Below are 19,624 nucleotides of genomic sequence, written 5' to 3'. Positions count from 1 at the left end.
TGCAAAATGCAAAATTAACGAGAGATATATAAATCAATTATATTACAATTTACGACAAACACAAGTTCATTTTGCAATTAGTATAGAATATCTACTAAGTTGTCATAAAATGGAAATATTTAAATTACTCATAAACTACTTGAAAGAAACAAATATAATCATTTAAGTGAAATACGTATAAATATAACAAAACTAATAAATTGAGGTAAAAATAAAATAAAAATCTGTGGCTAACGGACTCGCATCCAAGCCATTTTTTCACACACACACACTAGGAGCCAGCACCACAAGAAGAAGAGTGGGTAAACTGGAAACTAAATAAAAACTACATTTTGTACATACGTACCTTACACTGAGAGTATGAGTAGCAGCCTCGGTTGGTTTAAAATTGACCTTAAACCTCGCGTTCCCTTCGCTTTGAACAAAATTCGGGACGTTTCGTCCCCCTACAGCTACGATAATTTCCAAATTACCAGCGCCTGCTTGGGAAGCGTTGATACTGAAGGACACTGGTTTTCCTACTATTCCGTCTGTGATGTCAGTAACTGTTACACGATTGGCATCGTAGGCTTTGATAAGGAACGGGCTGCCATCTATGTGTCCACTTTGAAGACGTACCTCAACACTATGGTCGCCTACGTCGATGGGGGTGAAAGTGACTTCGAATTTTCCAACTGTGTTTTCTTGAGGACGTACCTGAGAAAGTATGTGATTGATGAGTAACTAAATACATAAGGAGCAAAAAATGCATTTAAAGTAAGTATGAAGCTTCTTAAACAAGAAAAAGCAAGAATCGAATTAATAGAAAGACAAAAAATAAACTAAACAGCAGTCCCCTAAAATGAGGAAACAGTGGAGGAAATATGTAAGAACTTAAGGACATAATGTCAAAAACTGTAAACGAAAGAATTAGGATAAAAAATGAGAAAACAGACAATTAATAACCCGAGACACATTATAACTAATGGAAGAAAAAAAATCAAAGAATAAAATGTTACAAAAGTAAGCATAGGAAGGAAAATTTCACAGAATGAGCACTAAAAAGTAGTAAACAAATCAACGATAAATAAGGAAATATATTTAAGCAGAACATGAAATTATACAAAGATGGAAAGCACAATTTGAAGAAATATACTCCAAACACGAGGCAACACCAGATATAGACGAACAAAATAATATAGAAAATCGTTGGAATACAACAAACCGGCAAATTTATGTTTCGTGGGCCTTAAGACAGGGCGTGACAGGGTCACATTAAAGGACGTTATCCATTTGTTATACTCGAGAGAGGTACCTCTAGGAATAATTAAAACGATCGAAAACATCTACCAGAACAACACAGTAACAGTAAAAGTGGAAGATGAACTAACTGACCCAATTGAAGCCGGCAATGGGATAAGACAGGGGGATTCCTTGAGTCCTTTATTATTCACCCTGATCATGGACGAAATAATAAAAAAGTAAGAAATAAAAAAGGATACCAAATGGGAGAAAAACAACTTAAAATAATCTGCTATGCAGACGATGCAATACTAATCTCTCAAAGTGAAGATGATTTACAACATATGCTGAACATAACCGCCACAAAATTTAACATGTTAATTTCCCCAAAAAAGACAAAATGCATGGTTATAACAGCAGATCCAATAAGATGTAAATTTGAGCTGGAAGGTCAGATAATAGAACAAGTGATGGAGTTTAAATACCTAGGCATCACACTATCTAGCTAGGAAGGCTCGAAACAGAAGTGGAAGATCAAGTGAATAGAGCAAACAGAGCAGCAGGTTGCCTGAATGACACAATATGGAGAAATAAAAATATCGGAAAAGAAATGAAAGGCAGAATTTACAAAAGAGTCATCAGACCAATAATGACATACGCGACAGAAACACGACCCGACACAGAGAGGACAAAAAGATTTCTCGAAACAGCGGAGATGAAAACTCTTCGAAAAATCGATGGTAAGACTTTATGGGACAGAGCCAGAAGTACAGATATACGACGGAGATGCAAGGTGCATAACATTAATACCTGGGTAAGAAACAGAAGAATAGAATGGAATGACCACATAAGCCGAATGACAACAAATAGGGTAGTCAGGACAGCAAGAGACGGTTCCCCAATAGGAAGACGATCAGTGGGAAGACCACGAAAACGATGGAACGACAACTTACTAGAGGCACATTGAAAAAACGGACAGAGTCATGTCTATACAAAAAGAAGAAGAAGAACAAAAAAAAATAATATAGAGGAGCTAAACGTTTGCTCAGATAAATTTACGAAAAAAGAAATACAAAACACACTGAAACAACTAAACAATGGCAAGGCCGCTGAAAGTGAGAACTTACCAATAGATTTAAAAATCCACGCAAACAATCAGTAGAAATATGACACAAACTCTTTAACAAGATATGGACCGACGAGGAGCTACAAAAGAATGAAAACCCAAAAAAGAGCAATTTAGGTACAGACTGAAGAGCCAGAGCTACACAAGAAGCGACCAAGCCGGCTTTTCCGCTAAACGCTCTATATTATCTATTGACTTCAAAAAGGCCTTCGACAGTATAAACAGAGATCAAATTTGGAAGATTCTGAAGCTATATGGACTACCGATGGGTAGACCAAAAGGCCAAGGTCAAAGACCAAAACTAGCAGAAATGTCATCAACAATTACTTAAGAAGAAAATAATCCTTGTTACTTACTTTCGTTACTAAAGCCCTTCTAGCAGGTCCCAAAATCTCAACAGTCGGTGGATTCGGGCTTTCCACAACAAAGGTACATGGTTTCCCAACAGACACCTTATCCAGAGTATCCAAAGATAAAATTCTTGCAGCTGGCGATACGGCACATTTAAAAGGACTTCCTGGAACATCCTGCCCATTAAAACGAAGATCCACCGAGTGGACTGTAGCTTCTCTAGGAGTGAAGGAAATGGCGTACGTATGTGGGCCTTGAGCTTGAGCTGATGTAGGAACCAGACCTCCGTTTACAGTTACTTCCAAATTTCCTGGGCCGGCTTGACTTGTTTCCACTAAAGAAAACAAAACAGATCAATAGTAACATGTGTTTTAATATTTATTAATTTTCAATCTTACCGAGGAATGTCACAGGTTTTCCCACAATTCCGCTAGCTGCCTCTTTGATCTTTATAGCCTGGACGTCGTAAACTTTAGCAGCATATGGACTGCCAACAGTTGGTACTCCACTTACGCTGACGTTTACTCGGTGTTCTCCTACCACCCTTGGTACAAACTCAGCTCTAAATTGTCCATTCCCCAACGGCTGGACTTGCGTTGGTACAGCTTGGCCTCCTGGGCCTATGGGTACTGTCTTTGTCAGTTTCATAAGGTAGTGAGGAATTGTGGGTAGGGTGGTAGGTCGATAGGGTAGGTGGTAGAAGGATATTTTTTGATAGATAAAACTTATTTATTGCAAAATGTCTGTGGTAATAATTACAATTGTTAAATACTGTATTGAGGTTGAAAGGTAGGTATAGTTTTTTTTCAAGGTTGAAAAATAACCTTTGATAAGGATTGTTTTATATATTTTTTAATTAATTTTGATAACAGTAAAAATGTCAAATAATAACAAATGTCTGGCGAAAATATAGGCTTAATACTATGAACATTTTTTTAGAAAAAGAATTCTTTTATTTTTGTGAAATAATTCAGTGAAAATCTTTATTTATATATTATACCTTATTTACACAAAAGTAGAATATATTATCTAGAAATCCTAGTAAGACTTATTATAAATTTCTAGGAATCAATTTAATTGCAATAATTACCACATAAATTTTGCTTTTTATACTCTTTTTTGCTTATTTGTTTTCCTTAGAACACAGAAAGAAACTCGATAATTTTTGTTTAGTTAAGCATTTGTGAAATCTTTTTTTATGGCAACATTTTCCAATTATAATTAACGTATAACGACAATAATAAAATTAATAAATTTATACAGTACTCTTAGGAATGTTGTTTTTCTACAAGCCTATCTATTAAACTATTAACTATTGTAAGTATTTAATTTTTTGTCTCATTACGAGGAGTATATGGGAAGTTTCTAATAGAAGACCTAATTTATGACTTTAAAAAACTTTTTCGCTTTTGGCTAATTTTATTATTTTTGTTAGATTTCATCGCTCGTATACCGGATGGTGAATCGTCAAACCGGTCATGGGAAACTCAATGAGAAATTCTAAATTGTTGAATTCCTGCTTCCCTAATTATTTTTCATCAAAAGTCATGATAAACTACATATTTGTAGAGGACTGAAATCTATCTGTATTGACAACAAATATTAAAAATTGTTCTACGAATTAAAATTTTTTGCATACATATGCCAGTGTATTGTTGTAAAATTTAGGCCACATACCTATAGAGCAGAATCCTATAACAGGTTGTGTTTGTTCACAATAAAATTAGATATTAACTATACTTGAATTGTCAATTTTTTATATTTATTTATTTTTATATATATTTATTATTATATTTATTGTTTACAAAGCAATAAAGTTAAAATGAACTGACTGAGGATATCCAGATTCGTCGTGGGGTTTGCCAAGAGTGTATTTTATCACCATTGTTATTTAATTTATATAGTGAAGCCATCTCAGAATTAGCGTTGGCCGAAGTCAATGAGGGTCTAATAATAAACGGTGAGCCACTTAATAATATAAGATATGCTGACGATACCGTACTTCTAGCGGGAACACTGGAAGAATTGCAACACCTTGCTCAACAACTAAATATACATTGCAACGATTATGGACTAAAAATAAATTTGAAGAAAACCAAGTTCATGGTATTTACAAAAGCACAAAACAGCAGAGTTAGACTAGTACTGGATAATACAGAAATTGAGCAAATATCTTCGTACAAATACCTTGGAGCATGGATCACAGAAGATACTGATCAGACAAAAGAAATAAGATGCCGCATTGAAATTGCACGATCCATTTTTAACAGAATGAGGAAACTTTTCTGTAATCGCAATATCAATATAACGATCCGGATAAGAATGCTTCGTTGTTATATTTTCTCCACCCGTTTGTATGGGGTTGAGGCATGGACACTAAAACAATCCAACATTAAAAACCTGGAAGCATTCGAAATGTGGTGTTATAGACGTATTCTGAAAATATCATGGACAGATCGTAAAACAAACGCACAAGTGCTCGAACAACTAGGAAAACAATGCGAAGTTTTAAATTCCATAAAAATCAGGAAGTTGGAATACTTGGGGCACATCATGAGAGGTGAAAAATACGAACTATTAAGGAATATAATGCAGGGCAAAATCAAAGGCAGAAGAAGCGTAGGAAGACGTAAAATCTCGTGGCTACGCAATATCCGTGAAAGGTTTGGATGCAGCTCAATTGATCTATTCCGGCGCGTAACCAACAAAATTATAATTGCCAGAATGATTTCCAATCTCCGATAGGAGCGGAACTTTAAGAAGAAGAAGAAGAAACTTAATGAAATGTACTCAGTTGAGGAAAAATCAGCAATAATGTTACGGACAAAAAAATGGGATTGGATACCAAGGATATAAGAGTTACCAATCTGTATTGAAACCAGAGAAGCCTTGGACTTGGACGAATCAGAAGATGGTATTGCAGTAAAAGGCCAACTTATAAACAATATTAGATATGCAGACAATACAGTACTCCTGACATATATTGGGCAGGGGCTTCAATGGATGATGGATAATATTGTAGAAACATGTAACAAATACGGCTTAAAACTAAATTGTAAGAAGACAGAAATAATGATCGTGAGTAAAAACACCAACGTAAACTAAGAGTAGAGAAAATATGCTATTTGGGCTGCAATGTTAAGGATACTTGGAATCATAGCTACAAAATAAAGACTCATATTAAAAAAGCCAGAAGCTCTTTTAACAGTCTTAGGAAGATTATCTGCAACTTATCTTTAAGTATCAACATACGCATAAGAATTCTTAGATGTTACGTCTTTAGTGTCCTCCTCTACGGAGTAGAAAGCTGGAATCTTACAGAAGATGCTATAAAACGATTAGAGTCATTTGAAATGTGGTGCTACCGACGTATGTTGAGGGTCACGTATATACCTACACCACACAACTAACATAAATATTATCCAGAGACTAAGAAAAGACAAAGCAATCATTAACACCGTAAAGTATAGAAAATTTGCTTACTTCAGCCAACATTATGCGTAATAATAAATACCGACTTCTACAGCTGATTCTACAAGGCAAGATTAAGAGCAAGGCTCTGGGCGTATACATATATCCTGGCTGGCCAATCTTAGGAAGTGGACTGGTCTAACGTCAACTGATCTATTTCGAGCTGCTGTGAATAGAATAAGTTCAATTTGGTCGCAAACATCTCTAGAAGATGAAGAAGAAGAAGCTTTAGAAGAAGTTGGAAACCAGACAGTAACAGTATCTCTTCAAAATTTCAACGAAACGGAAGATTTCTCACTAAAAATGGGAATAAGGCATAGTTGTAGGACATTGGGAGTACGGCAACCTAAAATAGAATAATTTAATCCCGACTCACATCTCAACTGTCAAAACAATGTACGGTAGACGCCTACGCAGAAATTCGTCTTAAGAAGAAGTGGTGTATACGTGTCCAAAAGTATACATAGGTCAGACCGGAAGAAATTTTAAAAAACAGATAACAGAACACAGAGATGATTTTATCCACGGTACAGCCAATTCAACATACGCCAATAATTTGATTACATAGAGAATCAACGCAAAATTAGGATTACTCTAAATATTAGAAAACAATCTAAAAGTATTTTAAGAAGCAATACAATTTTTTTAATAATTGTTTTCTTTTAACTTGAAACAACTTGTATTGTGTACCTCGTATTAGTAGATATTATCTACTTAATTCTGCTCGTCAAGACATGAGTATAAAATATAACATCTGTCAATACAATACGAGACAAGCAAAAAAAAATTATAATAGAATCTATGTGGGTTACCATGTGATGAAAGAATCAAAAATGTTATTGATGCTGATTCAGCTTTCAAGATATTTAAATAAGTACCAGATCAAGTGAAAGTGTGTCAGTTATTGCATCTGTTTTTTGGGTTATATTCAATATTGTGACTGTTAATAATTGATTTTCATTGAATGACTTTGAAGTCTATTGGAGAAATAATTATTAAATTTTATTGATAATTAATTATGAAGAATGACAACGAAAGTAAACACAAAAATGTTTTTATATAAGACCCTTTCTTATTCCAAAATATCTAAACTCACAAATTTTTGAACTTACCACAAGAAAACTGCTGGATTTTACCAAGAGCACAGGACTTGGTGTAGTCACAGGATTTTAATTAAAGAATAAGGTTTGGTACAAAGGTCTTCGATTAATTAGCCTAATGAGCCACATTCTTAAGATTTTCCTCAGTATACTTCATAACAGAATTAGACGCAAATACAAGGAAGATCTCGAAGATACCCAATTTGGTTTCAGAAATGCTCTGGGAACCAGGGAGGCACTTTTTGCGCAAAACATCCTATTACAAAAATGCCATGACTTAGTGATGTAAAATTTCCGGGAAGATTCGAACGCCGGAAACTTTCCGGAAACTTTCCGGGAATATTGGAAACTTTCGGAAATTTATGGAAATATTGCATTTTATTAAATTTATTATAATAAATTATACAAATCAGTAGTTAGCTTTACTTTATGTTGTGGTATTACGACTACAGAAAAATCTGTTAAGAATTAAATGTCCAAAAATACCTTTAAAATTTATTTAAGTTAATTAAAAAATACTCTGGAGTTCGAGTTTGGCAAGCGAGGCGAGAGGTCGTGTGGCAGGTGTATTGGCGATAAGGTAATTTCGAATTCGAAACCTATCACAATAAAAACACCGGTTTTTTAAAAGACCTATCGTTATCGATAATCGTTAAACTTAAAAAGCGTTCTTGTGCGAAATAAAAATAAACTTCTAAGTGTATAATAATAATATTTATATTAGTGCTGAGGTTAACATTTAATTTAAAATGGCCAGTGGCGGAACAGGAACAATCCGAAAGGAAACCTATAGAAAGAATGAAGAACTATCTGATAGTGGCGACGAAGAATCTAAGAAGAAAAAATATAAAGAAGATAAATTATATTTTGAAAAGAGTAACCTGACGAGACGAACACCGAATAAAAGCAACGACACAAATGAAGAGATGATAAAAATGATGCGGGAAGTTATGTGGAAAAATGATGAAATGATGGCAGAAATAAGAACCATACGGAAAGACCAAAAAGAAACGATGGAATATATTAAGGAGCTGAAAGAAAAAAACGAAAAATTGGAAGAAGGTTTAAAAATGGCAAACAATAGAATAGAACAATTGGAAAAAGATAGACGGAGAAATAATATAGTATTAAAAGGCCTAACACTAGATGCTACCGACGGAAAGCCTGTAAAGGAGTCAGTAGAACACTTCATAGGAAGAAATCTGAAATTAGAGGTCAGACTGAGAGGAGCGGTGAAGATCGGCGACCAAATCTTTGTAGCAGAAATGGAAAACCTAACGGATAAGATGAGTGTACTAAAAAACAAAGGAAAACTGAAAAATCTACAGGGACAAAAGGTGTATATAGAATCAGATTTAACAAGAAAGGAAAGGGAAATACAAGCAAAAATTAGGAAAATGGCAAAAGAAGAAAAAGACAAAGGTAATACTACGAAGATAGGATATATGAAACTGGAGATTAATGGAAAGGAGTGGAAATGGGACCATAATAAAGAGAAACTTATACTAACTCACAGAAATATCGGGGAAGGGACTTCAAAAAACTAAAAGAAAATAATGAGACCGGACCCACAACAATGACAACCAAGGCAATGAATGGGAAAAGCGATAGGGAAAAAGATGATGCAAAGGTAAACAAGGATGAAAATAGGAAAAAGGGGAAAGCTAGATTGCAGAAAAAAGGAGAGATAAAAATGGGAACATGGAATGTGAGAAGCATCAATGGAAAAGAGGAAGAACTGGTAGAAGATATGATAAGACAAAAAATAGAAATACTAGGAATAACAGAAACGAAGATGAAAGGAAAAGGTCTTAAGAAAATACACAAAGGATATTGGTTACTTTGGGTAGGAGCGGATACAAAAGAGAGAGCAAAAGAAGGAGTCGGGATAATAATTGCACCGAATAGACTACAACACGTTATAGAAGAAACATATGTTAACCAGAGAATATTATCGGTGAAAATTAAACTGATGGACGAAGAAATATGGACAATAATAACAGCCTACGGAGTAAATGAAGATGCAAGAAAGGAAGAGAAAGATAAATTTTTCGAGGAGCTCCAAATGCAAATTGATAATGGGGAAGAAAACATAATTGTAATGGGAGATCTAAACGGTAGAGTCGGAAACAACAACAGCGGAATAGAGGAGTGCATGGGAAAAGAAGGAGAAGAAATGCTAAACAGAAATGGTGAAAGAATAATAGAAATATGTATGGAGAATAAACTAGTTATAACAAATACAAAATTTAAACATAAAGAAGTACACAAATACACGAGAGTACAAGACAGCAGAAACGAAAAATCAATCATAGATTACTTTTTGGTAAGCAGCAACAAATGGAAAAGAGTACAGGATACGAAAGTGAAAAGAGGCTCGGAGATTGGCAGTGACCACCATCTAGTAATAATGAGAATGAGAACAACAGAGGAAAAAGAAGAAAAGAGAAGAAAGGTAGTAAATGAAAAAATAAAAAGTTACAAATTAAAAGAGGAAATATATAAGAAGAAATTCCAAGAAAACTTAGATAATACTTTGAAAGGTAGGGCAAAAAATACAAATATAGAAAAAAAATGGGAATATCTAAAAACCAGCATAATCAAAGCAGCTGAGGAAACTTGCGGGAAAGCAAAAATAGCAAACACTAACATGAGGAGAACAGAATGGTGGACGGAAGAAATACGAGAGAAAATAAAGAACAAAAAAGACAAATGGAAAAGATACCTAAGCACAAAACACCCGGAAGATTACGAAGCATATAAAGAAAAAAGGAAAGAGGTTAAAATAGCGGTGAAAGCAGGAAAGGAAAGGTCATGGGAGATATTTGGACAAAAAATGACAAAAAATTATAGGGAAAACCAAAAACTCTTCTACGGCGCATTAAAACAACTCAGACAAAAGAAAGAGCACACGATGCCGAATATAAAAGACAAGAATGGAAACGTACTAACAGAAGAAAAACAAATAATGGAAAGATGGAGAGAACATTTCAAAGAGCTAACTCATGTAGACAAGGACAACATAGGGGAGATACAAGAAAGGAATGAAGAACAACAAGTGGAATCCATAACAAGAGAGGAATTAGAGAAAGCAATAGAAAGAGTAAAACTGGGCAAAGCACCAGGCAAGGATCATATCACCCCGGAAATGATAAAATTCATGGGGACAGAGGGAATGGATAGCATGAAAGAACTAATGAATGATATCATAAATAGAGCAGAATTACCAAAGGACTGGAAGAAAGACATTATATTACCAATACACAAAAAGGGAGACAAGAGAAACTGTAATAATTACCGAGGTATCACCATATCAAGTATCCCTGGGAAGGTATTAGCAAGAATACTAGAGACAAGAATAAAAACACAAATAGAAACAACTATGGAAGACACACAGTGTGGATTCAGGAAGGACAGAAGCACGCAAGACCTAATATTCACATTAAGACAAGTAAGTGAGAAGGTAATCAAGAAAAATAGAGAGATACATATGTGCTTCATTGACCTGGAAAAGGCGTTTGACAGAATCCGAAGAAAGGACGTTTGGAAGACACTAACAGAAAGGGGAGTCGACAGACACATAATAGAAGTAATAAAGGATATGTACAAAAATAATACAAATACAGTAAGAACCAATAACGAGGAATCCAGAGAATTTTCTACAAGTCAAGGCGTCAAACAGGGATGCGTGCTGAGTCCACTGCTATTCTCAGTGGTACTGGATGAAGCGATAAAGAAAGCCAAGAGAAGAATGAGAAAACTAACATTAGGATACTGGCAAATGAAACAGACTCAACTATCGGAGCTACTATTTGCAGACGACATGGTATTGATAGCAGAAAACAGAGAAGACTTACAGAACAATCTTGAAATCCTAGAAGAAGAACTATCAAACATAAATATGAAAATTAATACAGAGAAAACAAAAACAATGATAATTTCAAATACGAGGAAGACACACGCAATAGAATTAGACGGGAAACAACTAGAGCAAGTGGAATATTTTAAATACCTAGGAGTAATAATCGAATCAAATGGTAAACAAGACATGGAAATAAACGAGAGAATGGGACGAACAGGAAGCTTATTTAACACTATGAAAACAACATTTTTTGGGAAAAAAGGGATACCGGAAAAAGTAAAAACGGCAGTCGTTAAATCAGTAGTTAGACCAACAATCATGTATAGCAGCGAGACATGGACATTGACGGGGAGACAAAAATCCAGAGTCAATGCTATGGAAATGAGGTTCCTGAGGAAAATAGCAAACAGAAAAAGGACAGACAAAATACGAAACGAAACAATTAGACAAAACCTAAAACTAGAACCAATCAATGAAAAAATAGTAGAAGGACAACTTAGATGGTTCGGGCACGTGTGTAGAATGTCGAACGAGAGGCTAACAAAACGAGTGTTCGAAACGAGAGTGCAGGGGAAAAACAAAAGAGGGAGACCAAGAGTTATGTGGGTAGATGAAATCAGGAAAGAAGTCGAGAAGAAGGGATTGACATTGGAAAGTGCAAGAAACCTAGCGCAAGATCGGAAAGCATGGAGACTACAATGCCAAACTCAACTCCACCAGCCTTACACCTAAAGGTAGAAAGGCTTAGGACTAAGTAAGTAAGTAAAAAATACTCTGAATATTCTTGTTGTCATTATATTTAAAACAAAAAAAGTTATTTTATTTAAAAAAGTATTAAAATATATAAAGATAACACACAATAAACAAACCAAAATTGATTATATAGGAACTTACTTTAGGTAATCTGTATTCCTATATAGGTATATGTATCTGTAAACCTATACCTATAGTATTAAAGCAGGAATATTTTTCTTAACTAATAATAACAAAAGACACTACAAAATGCTTAGGAATTATAATTATAAAATATATAAATAAGTAAGTCTATTCTTGCGAGTCAGAGAAATTTTTTTCATACAAGCTGCACTCTGTATTATGAAGATAATATAATGAAGAGTATCTATCTGTCTTGCTTAAACTATCATTTTCTAATATAGATTTAGAGTCTTGCCTGGTTCCAACAGATGAGTTAAAGAAATGCTTTTATTACATAGGTACCATTTTTCCATGTTTATGATCTATTAGGAGTTTTTCATTATGAGCCATTATACATTAGCTCTACTCTATCTATTTCTCCTTTAATTATTGTGTATGAAAGAGTTTGTGCTATAATTACACTCTGTTTCAGCGTAGGAAGCTGGTAACCCCAGTATTGTAATTGCCAAATCTTTTAAAGAAGTTTTGGTGCACATTCCTTGTCACCAGCTTATACAATCTACTGATCGGGCTGAAAGAAAAATAAAATCCATTGACCAAAGGTCTGCTTTTGCACAGAACTTTGTTAGTTCTGTAAAAATGTTTTCTTTTTCGTCAACAAACTTGGGATGAATGGTTAATATCTTGTTTAGACACTGCAAAGCTATTATATGTCCTTCACTGGGACAATGAGGTTTTGTCCTGTTCAAGAAGAATCAAGTAAACTTGCAGCATAGTGCACAGGCTTCACTGCCAATTCTTTTTTCTAATGTAGATAAGCATTCATTTTCCTCAAACTTACTGATTGGAAGTAATGGAATATTCTCGGTACAAATATTTTCTCTATCCTTAAATGCCTCGACAACCTGGGATATTTTACAATATTGCCTTTCAATAAAGTATGTACCTAATCTATTTCACAATTGGTGTTAGCACAATTGATACTTTGTGTAACTTTATCCAAAATATTTCATCATCCAGACAGTTTTTTTTAAATTCCGTGAAAATTTTAAATTTTCTATTTTCTCTCTCTATGACCATAAGCATCGGTACAGCACTTTTAGACTCAATAACGTTATTTATACAAATTAAGGAGTGAACCCCATCTAGTTTTTACAGGAAGTTTTAATGACATAACTTTATTGTAGTTTTGAATTTTTTCTTTTTATTTATTATTTCTCTTTTGAAATATTCCCATGCATTATACCTATATACTACCACAATAAAGATGCACTAGAAATAAAGAAAGCAAAACACATCGAATGTTCGAGGAGGACTCCCAAATCATGATATACAATGTATGTATATACATTGTAAATCCCAAATCATCATTTGCAAAGTTTATACATCGTAAATCATGATTCGGGAGTACTCCTCGTAACATTCAACGTGTCTTGGTTTGTTTATTTCTAGTACATCTTTATTGTGATAGAGCTTTGGGCATTTTTAGTATAAAAATAATGAAGGTTATGTTCAAAACAATGTTCCTTTTGTACTTAGCAGTAGTACCTATAGGTTTGCTGGCTGTGTGAATTAAATAGCGCTACTTACATGTAAATTCAAATTATGTCACTGACTCTTATGTACTAAAGGCCCTTGGAAATATTCTCAAAAGTTCTCGGAAATATTATGGAAAGTTCTCGGAATCATTCTTAAAAGTTCTCGGAAATATTCTCGAGAATTTTCCATTGAAATTTTCCGGGAATATTCGCGGTCAAGAGAATATTTCCATTTTTTATAGGCGAATATTCTCGGAAACTTTCCAATGTTCGCGAATATTCGCTTGGAAATATTCTCGACTCACATCACTAGCCATGACCAAATAAAAGATGTACTTGCATGTTTTGTGGACTTCTAAAAGGCATTCGATAAAGTACAGCATGTAAAATTAATGCAGATACTGAAAAATATAGGAATAGATGACAAAGATATTCGTGTCATTAAAAATTTGTACTGGAATCAAACTGCTATCGTATAAATTGAAGATAACTACACCGATGAAATCTCCATACAACGAGGAGTCAGATAAGGTTGCATTTTGTTGCCAACATTGTTCAATGTTTACTCGGACCAATTATTTAAAAAGGCACGTGAGAGACAGTCATATGAAAAAAAAATCAACGGGGAACTGCTTAATGTGATTAGATACGCAAATTCCGCTTGATCGTATCCACGAGGTATGAGAGGAAATGGCATTAAAATAAACTCAAACAAAACCAAATTTTTAGTTTTTAATCGTGACCCACATCCAGCTGCAGAGCTTCAATTAAATGGAGTCCCAAGTTAAAAAGTCACATATGTCACAAAATGACATATTTAGGAACAGTGATAACGGACCAATTAGATCCAGCCATAAAAATAAAACGTAGAATAGCAATGACTAAGACTACTTTTATGAAAATAAAGTCATTTCTTTGCAATAATCATCTCAGTTTAGAACTACTAAGACAAAGAATGGTTAAGTGCTATGTTTGGTCCGTACTTTTGTATGGTGCAGAAGTTTGGACGCTAAAAGTATCGATCATGAACAGATTTGAAGCATTGGAACTGTGGATTCATAAACGGGTGCTGAAGATACCTTGGACAGCAAGAAGAACTAATGAAGAAGTACTAAGGAGGGTCAACAAAGATAGAGAATTGCTAAAGACTGTTAAACACTGAAAAATGTCTTATTTGGGACATATAGTGAGGGAAAATCGATATAAAATATTACTGATCCTTAAATGCACAATAGAGGGCGGTAGAGTCCTGTAGAGCTTGGTTAAAAAACATTCGTGAATGGTTTCAGATATCAAATGCAGGACAATTATTCCATATTGCAGAAGATCGAGAAGCCTTCACAATGGTGATCGACAAAGTCGGATAATTCTGATATGGTACGTGAAGAAGGAGACAAAGGTCTTATTCACGAACAAGTGTCAGAGATAGGAAAATCCTATTCAAAAATAAGAAAAGTAGAGAATGAAAGAACAGATTAAGTATATCCATAAATTGCTGATAAGATGTCTTCTTGATTCAACCTCGTATATCCCTGATTCAGAAAAATTGCCCAAGAATCTTATAATAGAATTATTTTATAACGATCATTCCAGTGCATTTTAAAGTATGTAACTGTTTTTGACATCAATTCTCTCCATATATTATTGTTGCGACATTTAAATTTTAATCGACAACAAAATTCCTCATAAACAATTAATTTTATAATTGCAATCAACTTTCTACAGTCATTTATCATCATAAAGTATTACAAAAGACAAATAACAAAATATCCTGTGCTCACGGTACGTGGTCTTGTGGGTTAATACTAATCATAAAGCAGACAAAGATAAAAATCTAGATTGGATTGGCAATGAAACCATTTCGAGTGTTGAGGTGTCTAATATGTTTAACTTTATTCAATATATTAAACTTGTTCTTCCTTAGTTCAAATCTTTTTGTTTGTAGAATGCAGTTTTGTCAGTATCTGTAACAGCTGATTAAGTTGCGACCAAGTTAAAATCAATCATCAGAATGGAAGACAAAGAAGTGAAAATACTCTGTTACGCAGACGACGCCAAATTGATAGCCCAAGATGAAGATAGTCTGCAAAGATTAGTCCACGGATTTGACATAAGGGCAAATAATTCAATATGACAATTTCATCTCAGAAAACTAAAACAATAATATTCAGTAAAGAACCATTCAAATGAAAAATAGTAATCGATGGCTCCAGTATGGAAAAGGTAATGGAAACTGGAATTACACTGTACAACTACGCAGGGGTCACCAATTAGCGGACCGCGGTCCGCATCCGGACCGTAAGCGACTTTTGTGCGGACCGTCATTAAATTCAGAGCATAGCGTTTGGCAATTTTGAAAATGTTTGGCCATGAAATTGTATATTATGTTTGACTCATCTTATGTGTGCGAAGCCGCTTTATCAAGAATTAACTTTATTAAAAATCGGTACAGATCTCAGCTAACAGATGAATATCTCAACTCCCCAATGAGAATCAGTTGCACCAAACTCACTCCAAACTTCAGACAGGTTGTACATAATAAAAAATGTCATTTTTCTCACTGATAATTTAATTTTGTAAAGAATGACAAATTTTCTGATTCGGTTTTTTTTGTGGATTCCTGTTCAAAAATGCCCCCTTAAACAAATCAGAAGGGGCCCGGGGTGCCGGGCAAAACAATCTTTTTATACAAATTTAAAATTACCTTTTATCCATGAAATTGTATTTAAAAAAAGGTCTCTTGTCTTTTTTTTCAAAAGTTGATGGTTTTCGAGTTATAAGCGATTAAAATCTGAAAAATGTGAAAATACCTACGCATTTTCGAGGTTTGAAAACTCATATGTAAATGATTAGTTTTCAGGTTGCCAAGTGCATAAATTGAAGTTTATATATTCAATTTCAAGATTCTAACGAGTAATCTGGACTTACTTCAATATAGACCGTTGTTTTTTAATGGTTAATTATGCGAGTCCACTCGACTTTTAAGTCGCCGCACATCGCAATTTATGGTGCGTCTCTGTCGTACGTATTATACATATTATACGTACTTATGCAAAAAATGCCCAACGAATACTCCACATTTATTAAAATTTTATAATTTATTATTGACCTATTTTTTTCTTAATGATTTATTTATTTATTCAATTAATTATTGCCAATGTGCTAATTAAATACTCCAATAAAAACAAATGGTCGAAATTGAAATAAACCCCGATAACTCATCAGAATCTTGAAATTGAATGTTTAAACTTCAATTTAGGCACTTAACAACCGCAAAAATAATAATGTACACATGAATTTTCAAGCTTCGAAAATGCTTATTTTCGCATTTTTCAGTTTATAAATCGCTTAAAACTTGAAATCTATCAAGTTTTGAGAAAAATGACAGAAAATCTTTTTTGTTTAAGATGACCCAAAAATGCTAAAAACATATTTTCGGAAGCAAAAAGGGTGATGTTTTGGATTTATTAAAAAACTGTTAAAAACAATTTCTGCCTAAAAATTTCGCACTGCACCCTTCTGATTTGTTTACCGAATTGGAACAACCAGACAGGTATTGGTAACTCCGGACCCCGGAAGTGTCATAGGTTTTCGAAACGGACCCTCAGGAAATATAATTGATGACCCCTGAACTACGGAACCGGATGTTGTACAACACACTTATACACTTGAACTTGTTATACAACAAGTAATGACTTTCAAATACCTAGGAATTAATCTATCAGCCGACAACAATATCGAAGAAGAGGTAAAAAACCAAATAATTAAAGCCAGTAGAACGGCCGGATGCCTAAACGACACAATTTGGAAAAACAAACACCTAAGAGTGGAGACAAAGGCCCGAATATATCAGTTATGACGAAAGTCAGTTGTTATTAGACCAGTTATGACTTACACGGCCGAAACAAGACCAGATTCAAGCAAAACGCAAAGACATCTGAAGACCAACGAAATGAAGATCTTCAGAAGGATTGCTGGAAAAGAACTACAGGACAGGGTAAGAAGTGAGGAAATCAGACGCATATGTGGGGTAGACAATATAAATATCTGGGTAAAGAACAGAAAAGAAGAGTGGAATCAACACATAAGCAGGATGTCTGAATCAAGGATAGTAAGAATAGCCAGGGACAAGTCACCGTTAGGCAGAAGAAGTATAGGACGCCCAAGGAAAAGATGGAATGACAATTTAGAAGAAATAGAAATAGAAAAAAAAGAAGAAATACATAGGGGAGTTAGACAAGGATGTGTTCTGTCGCCCCACTTGTTTAATTTTTTACTTTGAGTTTCTGGAGGCACTGGAGGACTCCAAGGATGGATTCAAGGTGATTGGGGTAAATCTCAACAGCATCAGATACGCCGATGTTACGGTGTTGATTGCGAATTCCGACTTGGTCTACAACGACTCATCGACAAGACCAACTCGACCTGTGAGCAATTTGGTATGAAAATAAACATTAAAAAACCGAAGTGATGTCAATCCGAAAAAACCAAAACATACCTCAACATTGCAAAATAAATGGACACATTTTAGAACAGATCAATAGATTTAAGGACCTAGGATGTTGGATCGATAGCAGCCTAAATCCTGATCTAGAAATAAGTTCGATAATAGAACGGGCCACAAAGTTTTTCGAAAAAATCAAAAAACTGCTTCGTGATTCTCGAATAAAACTCGAAATTCGACTACTTTTATCAAAATGCTACGTCTGGTCGACTCTTCTCTATGCACTTGAGCCATGGACCCTTAAAACATCAACCGTAAATAAATTGGAGGCATTTGAAATGTGGATCTACCGGAGAATCCTCAAAATTTTATGGGCATCGCATACCTTAAACGAAGAAGTGCTGCATAGAATAGGCAAGGAAAGAGAACTTAGTTAGAAAAACATAGGCCACATACTGAGAAATAATAAGTACCTACCAATATGCTCAACTTATAGTGAAAGGAAAGATCGAGTGAAAGAGAGGGCTAGGAAGGAGAAGAGTACCGTGGCACAGAAACATCCGACAATCGACAGGGCTAAATTTTAAACAGCTAATAAGAACAGCTGAAGACAGAGAAGAGTTTGCAATTGTAGTAGCAGCCAACCCCAATGAGGAGAGGGGACTGAGGAGTAGCAGTCAACCCCAATGCACTTTAAGAAGAAGAATAAAGAAGAAATCAGGAAGATGAATTAACACGTACACAAAACAATCAGAAAAAATCTGGAAGGTAAGAAGTCCAAAGAAAATTAAAAACTGGAAAGAGTCCAATAATCAAATTAAAAACAAACAGGATGAAATAGTAACAAACCGGATTGAGTTGTTAAAAAATATAGAAGATCAAACAATCAATGAATAAGATGAAAGCCAATAAATCACCCTGTTAAGTCACATGTACAAACTCTTAACAAAATCATAACAACGAGATTTGATAAAAACTAGATCTGTACCAAACCAGAAAGCAAGCGGGATTTTGATCAAATTTTGGCACCAATGACTACCTGTAAACGATAAAAAAAACTCATTGAAAAATCCATAGAATACAACATACCTCTGGTATTAGTGTTTATAGATTTACACAAAGCGTTTGACTCGGTAGAACTAGATAGTGTAATTGAAGCATTAAATGAAAGTCGCATTGATAGCCGTTATTCCAGATTAATATATAATATTTACAGAAATGCAACAAACGTAATAAAGTTACAGGAAAACAATGGCGAAGCAAAAATTCAAAGGGTTGTCAGGCAGGGTGACAGACTATCGCCAAAACTTTTTATAACTGTCCTAGGACGTGCTTTTGAAACCCTTGATTGTGATCATCAAGGGATCAAGGTACCACCACCTGAGTTGCTGAATGCTGATGTAAGGCACTCTCTGCTTGATTTATTTTCATTTCTTCAGTCTAGTAATAGTTCTGCTACTTCATATTAAGATAATGAAAAATAAACATCTTAAAAATTGTATGTAATTTGCAATATGTCATCGACAAAACTTACAATGATATAAAAGAAATCATATAAAACATGTATGTCATGCAAAATTTGTTTGTAGTGTACTCATTGAAAAATAATTTTGTGAACTATGGAAGGTAGGACTG

The 19,624-nt window shown here is 34.4% G+C and overlaps 1 protein-coding gene across 3 annotated transcripts in view; it reads right to left on the bottom strand.

Moving 5' to 3' along the window:
• Positions 1–19,624, bottom strand: part of LOC114324271 (filamin-A) — a 219,180-nt gene that overhangs the window by 44,466 nt on the left and 155,090 nt on the right. For all 3 annotated transcript variants that reach the window (XM_050658770.1, XM_050658776.1, XM_050658785.1), the window contains 3 exons: positions 3,097–3,318; positions 2,704–3,032; positions 347–696 (listed from right to left, as the gene is read on the bottom strand). In XM_050658770.1, the coding sequence (XP_050514727.1) occupies positions 347–696; positions 2,704–3,032; positions 3,097–3,318 (901 nt within the window). The remainder of the gene's footprint in view (positions 1–346; positions 697–2,703; positions 3,033–3,096; positions 3,319–19,624) is intronic.

The sequence above is a fragment of the Diabrotica virgifera genome, chromosome 1 (assembly GCF_917563875.1).
Source record: "Diabrotica virgifera virgifera chromosome 1, PGI_DIABVI_V3a".
Classification (NCBI taxonomy): domain Eukaryota; kingdom Metazoa; phylum Arthropoda; class Insecta; order Coleoptera; family Chrysomelidae; genus Diabrotica; species Diabrotica virgifera.
Note: the sequence above shows the minus strand (reverse complement) of the source record. Positions and strands in the feature narration are given on the sequence as shown.